The sequence below is a fragment of the Morone saxatilis genome, unplaced genomic scaffold, assembly GCF_004916995.1.
Source record: "Morone saxatilis isolate NCDOM2014 unplaced genomic scaffold, NCSU_SB_2.0 Contig24, whole genome shotgun sequence".
Taxonomy (NCBI): Eukaryota; Metazoa; Chordata; class Actinopteri; family Moronidae; genus Morone; species Morone saxatilis.
This window is the reverse complement of record NW_023339807.1, coordinates 25108039-25117680: the sequence shown is the minus strand read 5'-3', so window position 1 is coordinate 25117680 and position 9642 is coordinate 25108039. Positions and strand designations below refer to the sequence as shown.

At 38.2% G+C, this 9642-nt stretch overlaps 1 protein-coding gene across 1 annotated transcript; it reads right to left on the bottom strand.

Annotated features, from left to right (window-relative positions):
• Positions 1-5791: 5791 nt before the first annotated feature.
• On the bottom strand, positions 5792-9162 carry dctn3 (dynactin 3 (p22)). Its single transcript, XM_035672934.1, has 7 exons — positions 9004-9162; positions 8279-8363; positions 7926-8012; positions 7622-7705; positions 7241-7299; positions 7086-7145; positions 5792-6821 (listed from the first exon to the last, which is right to left on the bottom strand). Exons 1-7 carry the CDS (start codon positions 9103-9105, stop codon positions 6735-6737), a joined length of 564 nt encoding a protein of 187 aa, XP_035528827.1. The 5' UTR covers positions 9106-9162; the 3' UTR covers positions 5792-6734.
• Between the last annotated feature and the right edge of the window lie 480 nt (positions 9163-9642).

Genomic DNA, 9642 nt, shown 5'->3' with positions numbered 1-9642 from the left:
TCATTCTTGAGCAACAGCAAGAAGGGGGGTGAGGATGACTATGTATGCGTGAAACGGACATGATCTCCACCTGCTTATCTTAATGTGTTGAAAACACATTTTGATTGTGAAACTGTTTAGGAATAAAACGTATTTACTCTTTAACCAATGAATAACTGTTCTGTTGAGTTTTTGACCATATATGTCATAGACTTTAGTTACATTTAGTAAAAAATAAACACAGCTCCCTTGTATAAAAGGAGATGTAATTCTGAGAGTATGGAGGTTTCTTTTAACCTCTATAGAATTATTATTTTTTTGACTTTATTAGACTTTTGTTTGGTCTCTTTACTCTTTTTATTCTCTTCGCTACCATCTTAAAGAACTTAGTTTTCTGGACGTAGGCTTTGTATGTCTTTAAGCTTCGGTTAATATAACTAGGTATATCATTTTGGTCTATTGAAAGACAGATATTTGTCTGGTCCTGATCCTTTCAACCCTCCATTCAAGCCTCTCCTCACAACATTTCGGTAAGGCCCCGTTCTCTAACAATCCTCTAAATGTTTAAATCTTTGTTCCTTAAGAGTCAGACTAGTGGTAGAGGTGTTAGGACAGGAGCCTGAGGAGGTGGAGAAGCCTAGTGTGAGTGGGTATGTCCTTTTCTGACCTCTGGTTCTCTGTCAGGTACTGATATTCTCTAGGAGAAAGACCTTTTAACACATACTGATGAATACTGTGATGTGGTTAGAGACACTAGTCATTTATTCCCCTCACCACTATTAACGGTAAACCTCCGGTAAACCAATATGCACAGTTCACAGAAGTTTCAGATTATCTTTAGATAACACAGTTCATTGTTCCAGGTTCATCACAGTTCTTCACTGCTGGAAAATGAGGAACCTGATGTTGGTGGCTGTGATCCTTCAGCTGGTGATCACTGTAGATATTTATGGAGTAAGTTATTTATGCTTGTTTTGCTGTTTTCACTATTTTGTGGTGTGTTTCACTTTCATGACGTGATACTGTCAGAGTTCTAGTAGTAATATCTCTTCGTTTTCCATTTCTTCCATTCACAGTTCCAGTTTGGAGATATCATTGCTTTCAAAGCTAAGTGTGCTGTCGGAAACAAGTTTGAATACCGGCACTTTGCTGTTTATGTGGGCAACAGACAACTTCCTGGTAAAAAAGTCGGGGATGACATATTTGAACGCCTAAGTAAGTAAAAACTGAAAAATGCAGTCAGCCAATTAAAGCATCTTCCAATCTCACAGTGAGAGAGACAATAAAACAAACATCAGTTTGAATGAAAGCACTTCATCTTTACTGTACAGTGTATTGAAGGAGCTTTTCTCACGATTTGCTCGGACCAGCTCCCCCCACAACCTGGACTAATGAGGGGATATTCATTCACTAAAACACTGAGTGAGAAATACTTGTTTGGATTAGCAGGAGTTTAGCATGTTTGTGTTTTATCCTGACAGTCCAGAAACCTTTGCTGTTTGAATAAAGTTGCATTTACTTTACATTTACTGTAAATGTTCACATACAGTAACATTACCTCTAACAGTTTATTTCCTGGTTATAGAGGGGACTCCTCCTAGGTGTGTTTTCTCTAAACTCGATATGACGAAGGAACCTGTGGTGGCCAATTATCTTGATGGATACAAGGATCGCAAGAGAAATAAGCAGTACAATGCAGGAAGTGAGACAGAAATAATAGGACGGATCAAAGAAAAGTATAGGAACTGTGGACCGTATTTGATCGCCCACAACAACTGTGAACACCTTGCTACCTATGTGCGTTATGGAGTGAAGGTAGCAATGCAGGTACGTGGCTCATTCAGTGGTCCATTGCCATTTTTGCTACTGACACACTGACACACAATAGTAAAGCACATTTCATTAAGTCCCAACAGACTTTAAAACAATAGTGCTGAGCCAAATGATCTGGCTCCCTAAAGAAAGCTGGAATTCCCAGAAATGGGGAAACAAATGTAGGCCTTGTAACATCTGCCTACCAGCACCTCTAAACACACTCTTCATCACTGCCATTACTTTCATTTTATATTTTGAGATAATGTATGTCAGCAATGTCACAATGAACTTAATCACTTTTCTTTTGATTGTAGTTTGAATTGTCTGGTGAAGGCAAGTGCCACAGCGAAATCAGTAAAAAGGGGTTACTGAAGTACTTAAGGGACCAAAAGGTGGAAAGTACATGCCCTGAAGGCCCCGGCACTAGCATGGGTTAAGAAGTATTTCAACCCTCTCAGGCTGTCTTGCTCACTTCTGCTCTTTCCTGATGTTATATGATGTGTTATTGCTGTGGTAAAATGTGATGTGGAATGATATCAAAGTTAGAAGGATAAGTAAATTAATTGACATTTTATTATAGATCACGTTTGCTGTGTGGTATGCATCATGTTTGCTGTATTTACGTCCTATTTTGGGGCATATACAAGTATAACTTGCTTGGTCAAAGATTATAATTCTGATTTGATGAAAATTTAAATTAAAAAAGAAACAACAAGATTTAGCCACAGAGGAGAGAGGGTGTTAGTCAGGTCCCAGGACCTCATGCATGCTTTGCTTTTTGTGACTTCAATAAACCTTTATGCATCAGATTCTGCAGAACCTCATTTTTCTGACTTATTATTTATTATTATTTTTTTATCTAACGTTTTTAGAGAACTGTCTGCAAGATGTCCAGACCTCTTTCTGATATGAGGTTGGGAATTTTTCCCTGACATAATTTGAAATTAAAAAATGTATTTAAATTTGAGCAAGTGCTCTAGGTGTAAGAAACGGTTATACTGCCTCAAGAAATGAAAACAGAACATTTCAGAATCACTTGTCCATCAAAACAGTTTTGATTCAGATCAAAAACACGACACAAGAGGTCAGCCTTTTCAGAATGAATTGGTGGTAAAAACAGGATGGTAACTTGTTGTCCCACAAGCAACAAGTACCACATCAGGATCTAATGTGCAGCTACTGTAAGTGTTCATTAAGTATATCACAGAGAATCACTGTACTGATAACAAGGTGGCAACCAGTGTTTTATAGACTCCGGACACATTTCCTGAAGGAAAGTTTAACGAGAGTACTGGAGGAACACAATTACTTAAAAGGGAACCTTTCATTTCTTTTAAAAAGAACTAGTGGACATTCACTTGTAGTAGGAAATCTCGCCTCTCTTTTCATCTTGGACCTTGAAGCAGGAAATTATTTTAATACACTTTAAGAGAAATGTCTGTATGGATACATGTGTGTCCCTAAAGACACATAGACACACACATATTTACACATTAAAAAAAGTAGTCTAATTTCTGCATTTAACCCTGGACTGAGTGTCCCTGAACGCACCTCAATCCATTCTACTGAAAACATCAACTTTGCTAAGGTGCTTTGTAACATTAACTATATGTCTCTCTCTATTGCTAACTATTAAACAGTTAAAAGGCCTTAAATTGACATTAAATGTGTGTGATGTTAGTTTACCCATTACAGGAAATAAAGCCTCTCTGTAACATTGCTATTCCTACAGTGTTATCTAATTATAGTTAATGTTAACTTTAACTATGTCAACATAATAATTATTTGACCTAGATGGCACTATATCCTACACACTGGTGCTTTAAGTACATTTAACAAATTTTCCCCCGGGGATCAATAAAGTATTTCTGATTCTGATTCTGTTTCTGATTAAAAAACACTTATATTTGCCTAAAAATATATAGTGTATCTTAAGCCTTTATTAAATGTTTATATACTGCTTATAAATGCTAAATATGGGAAGTTAATCTGTGTATGTATACATATATATATATATAAAAGTAGTAGTGTAAAACGATTAGACTAAATCAAGAAATGAATGAGATTTGCCATCAAATGTCACCATCTAGTGGTCAAGCTGCCAAGTCACATTGGCAATGCTGCAGCACTGCATGTTTCTAAAGTGCTTTACTGGACAGGATTGCTATCAAAATGAAACAATAACAGTTACATGGCTTGTGTTAAAACTCTATTTACAACCTGTGGCACTTTTCAGAATAAACTTAGCAATAAAGTTGAATCACCTCTAATGTAGCCAGAGTCAGAACTGGAGGACTTGAATAACCCATAACAGAAAACATACTTTCTGACTGATTCTGAGACAACTTGCAAAACAAAGCAATCTGAACAAATATAACATCAGTGAGCAGCTACTTATCAGATTTTAAAATGATATCCAATCAGTGTTTCAGGCAGTAGAAAAAGGTGTAAAAACTATTCTGCTCAAAGAGGAAATACCAAAATGAAAGTCATTAAGAACACAAGTTAGGTGAAAATACCATCCATAAGTCCATAATAATTTCTCATTTACAAAAGACTTCCACATGTTTTGAATCAATACAACTCAGATGACTACACAAACGTTTGTCTGAAGTATACAGGATGCCACACTGGCCTTTTCACAGTATATGCATATGGAACGATTCAGATTGTTCTTTAGCAGAAATATATTTTTGTACTTTTACTTGGATAGTTTTCAGCACAAGAAATGAAGCATTCAGTCAAACAACAGCACTTGTACTTACACATAAATTTAGTTTAAACTTTAAAAAGAATGATCCTTCCTTGCATTATCTTAAACTTGAGTAATTAAGGAGTTATAAAGCCTATATTGTACATGTAGCTTGCAGTTTCCTGAGGGGAATTTTGTAATCTTTTGCAGGTTGATACTGTTAGACCTGTAGGCCTATTCATCGCCTTAACATTATGTGAAAAGTTTTGTTGTTGTTTTTGTTGTTGTTATATAACTATTCTGCTTGAGAGTACTGTATATTTTTAACATCGTCAGATTATGACAACTTAAAAAAAAAGACGTTTACCACATTTGTTTTATAGATTTAGAGGAAAATCTGCAAGCTTGCATAATGGCACAATGAGATATGTTTCCAGCAGTGTCAAGGATTTCCTCCCACCAGTTAATTTCATGCATTACTGTGATCTCTCTGTGACTGAAAGTGTGCTAATCAGAGAAACCAGCTGCTGTACCGTTTAAGTGAAAAAGTGAAAAACATATTATTCTTTTGTTTTAGGTTTATTTTTTCTAAACATATTCAACAACATATTCAGGATTTTTTGACATTCTTGCAGATACACAAACACAAAATGATGAGGAGGAGAAGTGAACACCCTCTGCTGCCAGTTACAAAATGTGCCAAAAAGTTCTGTAGCATTTTGTCAATACAGTCTTTGTCAATTTTTTTGGCCCTGACATCACCAGTTGGTGCCACCTTTACGAGGCTAAAGATATTAAAATCTGTGCAAAATTAGCCAAAAACCATCAAATTACACAGAGAAACTTTATATTTAAGTATTATGTCACCAAAGAGATGATGGAGAAATCGAGGAGAGGTTCATGAGATTAAAATGATCAACTGAGGGGGTGTTTCCAAAAAGTAATCAAGTCAGCCTGGTGATAATGCTGCATACTGTGGCATATTGAAAGGTACCGAATAACCTCCTCCTTCCTGTCTCCCATGTATGTCTCTGTCACATAGGAAGGGATTTACCATCTCCACAATGTGTGTGACAGAAGAAAACTGGCAGTGATCTTTTAAAATCTCCTCTGCCAATTTATTTACTGTATTTACAAGAATAAGGGGAATCACTAAGGATCCCAACAAAAGCTGATTTAAGGCCTTTGATGAACCTGAAACCTGTGCGAAACCAGTAGGCCAACTGACAGATCACACACAGAGACCCTTCAATCTGTCTGCAGTTTGAAACAGTTGATACATACAGAACAGACAACACACTGGAATAGTGAAAGAAAAAAGTTATATTTATTATAATAACTGCAGCCATGCTGTAGACAAATGAGACATACTGTATATAACATTTTAAAACCAGAATACTGGAAAGAAAAAGCCAATTTAAGTTTTTACAAATCATGTCAGGAGGCATCCAGAGGGAAAATATAAAGCCTTGCAGGGTGTGTGTGTGTGTGAATGAGTGAAAGGCAAGAAAACAAGTCTTGTGACGATCTTGCAGTAGGGATGTTGGAATGTGTTACAAGTTGAGTAAATATGTGAGCATAAAAAGCTCTGTTGTCTGAAAATAAATAACAGCAGCAGCTCTGAGCCACAAGTCACGTGATGGGAGCGAGTTCCTCCAGACGGCTGACGAAGAGTCACATGAGACAGAGTGTCTTCACATTTTACATTTCCTCCAATCCAGTCCTGTTTTACTGAATGACTTTTGGTTTGTATGGGCAGTACAGTATTACTGGTATATCAGCTGGGGGACACATTGGTCTGTAACCACAACAACAGACACTATCACATACAATAGAGATCGCTTTGTTCGTTTCTAAAAACGTTTGAAGACCTGGTAGGTCAGATTTCCTGGTGGGTCCACACATGTGCGGGTATTGGTGGTTAATAAAAACATTTTTCTTCCACCACCACAAACAAATCTATTTTACGAGACATATGAACTTGTATTGGACCCGCAGATCAACTGTTTCAATCTTGGAATTAGGCAATTAGGGAATCAGTCGCCTGATTCAACTAAATTCTGGTGTCGAGTTCATTAGCAGTTAAAAACAAAACAGTAAAATGTTGCGATCCTTCTGTCTCACTTTTGTTCTGACTTATTGGGGGAAAAACAAGCTACATATTGAACACCTGATCTAATCTAAAGCTCCCATCACATTGCGGTCTTCTTCATCGTCACCAATCCTCATCAGCGTGCGTTGACAGTAGCTACTCCACAGGCCGAATGCCCTTGGCCTCTTCCAGCTTCCTCAGGGTCTCGTCCCACTGGGTGAACTGCTTGGACAGCAGAAACATCTGCCAATCAGAGGTCAGGGGTCAGTGGGTGGGGCAGTTTATGTTATTAAGAAGACCGTGAGACACCAGAGAAAACCGGAGCGGCAATCTAAATTTCTCTCTGTTTTGCTACAGTGGATCCTAAACTTCAGTGTATTATTATTCTTTATCCCCCAAGACATAAGAAGAAGTTTGCAAAGACATGACATTTGATCCTATGGCTTTTGTGTATTATAATTTGTCTTGTGGTAATGAAATTTAAAAGAATTCTGTAAAACAGTGTACCATTTTGTTGTATTCCTCAAATAGCTTCTTCACTTCCTGTGACTGAGCCTCAGTTTGATCCTGTGAAAGAGACAAACATGGAGGAGTCAACAGATAAAACCTAATGAGAGAGACACACAAAGAGGCAACTGGAGGGAGAGAAAGAGGGAGGATACCTGTTCTTTGATGTGAATCTGTGACAGGCGCTGCAGCTTGGTGGCGTGTTCTGGTACATCTGTGAACAACAGACACACACACACACAGAGATAACACAGGCCTGTCAGGGTAAACACACTAATGAGGCTTCCCCGCTCTGTTTGATGTATTTATTTATTTCTCTGCATGACAAAATGTTGCCATGAGGTTTACAACATAATCATGGTTGAACACTGCCAGAGGCACCAGAAGTAGAACTGGGACTACGGCGTTCAGACAGGGAAACACAAGTGAAGCTGGAGAAACACAAATTCCAGCCAAATCCATTCATCACTTGCTGCAAGGGGTAAAAACCACAGAGCAGATGTTGCTTTGTCCTTGATTTGCTTGCTGAAACTCACCTCTGATGTAGGTGCTGTCCAGAAGTGGCTGCAAGTTGCTGACCTGCTCCAGCAAAGCAGCCTGGGAAAGCAGGAAGTCCTCCTCTGTGGAGACAAACACACAACAGCATCACAGTAAGCACTGAACCCGATGTAAGTTGCTCTTTTTGACTTCCACAATAAACAATTTCTGTATACATTGGACCTGTATAACATTAAACATTAGTATTATAAATATCATTTGGCTTCATATAGAAGAAATAAAAGCCTAAAAATAAATGAACTCCCTACGAGTCCTCTTTAGTTGGGCCCTCCTGGTTCTTACCAGCGAGAATGAACTCCAGCTTCATGGCGTCAGGTACAGTGATGTGGTCTGTGAACTGGGGGTCCAGATACTTCAGCAGGTCCTCAACTGCACCGCAACACAGATAAAACACGATTAAAGATTCACCAAACAGTCAAACCTCTGACTCCTGCGAGCTTGTAACATTGTGAAATGTAGACTACAGCATCCCCCTCCACACTGGCAAAAACCCGCCCAATACGATGCATGAATAAGTGTATCAACGTAAAGCAGTATTCTTTCTGGGGAACTTAATAATAATTACATATAGAAATCAATAAAGTTCTGTCTGTAATCCAGGGTTCAGGACATGTACAACTCAGTGTGCGACTCACTCTTCTTGTGCAGGATCTTCACTCGTTCTCTCTTGTTGGCCGTGTTGGTCAGACCTGCCTGAATCCGGGTCAAAGACTCGGCACACTGCAGGACAGAGGACAGTGAAAGGAGGGGATATTAGCGGACTGGAGGTTTATTACTTTCAAAAGGAACAGGATGTGCAGTATTACAAAGATTTGCTGATTTATTTTCAGATTTTTGGCCTGAACTTCACCCGGAATAAGCACATTTATTTGTGTGAAGCATCAGGGACATAAAAACACTTTCTCCACCTCTGCAAATCCAACATGCACCAATGTTCAATGCCCCTTTGTGAGCTGAAGAGATCATGTGACGCTCAGATGATTCAGGACCACAGCACAAATTTGGGACAAATAAAGGAGTATGTTATCTGAACACACTTGTATGTGACTCCAGCTGCGGTCAGTCTGCAGAGCTGTGTGTCATTTACATTCACAGTAGTACATTGTACAGTACATTCAGTAACGATCCAGTAAAGGACCGAATAAAACAGAAAACACATCATTAAACAGCCAAACCCAGCAGCCGTTCAGCTCGTGGATAAACACCTCATGTCTGTTATTGTGTGACAGTAGAGTACGAGTGCGCAGAGTAATCAGATTACTCGATAACAACGTTACAGTTTAGGGCGTTAGCTCTGCGGAGCTAAAAGCAGGCTAACTCCTTTATTAACTCGTAATAACACGTTTTATTCCGGACCAACCTTCGCAGGTTTCCCACTCTTGTTTCTTCTCCCGCCGTATATGCGACTCTCCAGCGCCTGAAGACGCATTTCCAGATGATCCGGGTCCAGTTTCTGGTCCATTATTGAAGCTACAGAACCGCAGCAGCAGCACCGGCGACGTGTTTAACAAGCGGCGGCGCCCACTGATGACGCGTTCATTTGTTTGTTTATTTATTTATTTTGTTTTAAATGTAACCTGGTTTTTTTTTAAAACGTGCAGTTTAAGATATAAACTACTGAAGCGTATTGCATTTACTTGAAAAAACAAACGAAACGAAAAAACAAACGGGTTTTCTGAGTAATTTATTTTTTGTTTGTTTTTCTGAGTATTTTTTTCTGTTTTTCTGAGTAATTGTTTTCTGTTTTTCTGAGTAATTTATTTTAGTTTTTCTGAGTAATTTTTTTCTGTTTTTCTGAGTAATTTTTTTCTGTTTTTCTGAGTAATTGTTTTCTGTTTTTCTGAGTATTTTTTTCTGTTTTTCTGGAGTAATTGTTTTCTGTTTTTCTGGTATTTGTTTTCTGTTTTCTGAAAAAAATTTACTCCGAAAAAACCAAAACCATAAAATAAATACTCAATAAAAAACAAACCAAAAAAAAAAACACAATACGCCTCCTCGT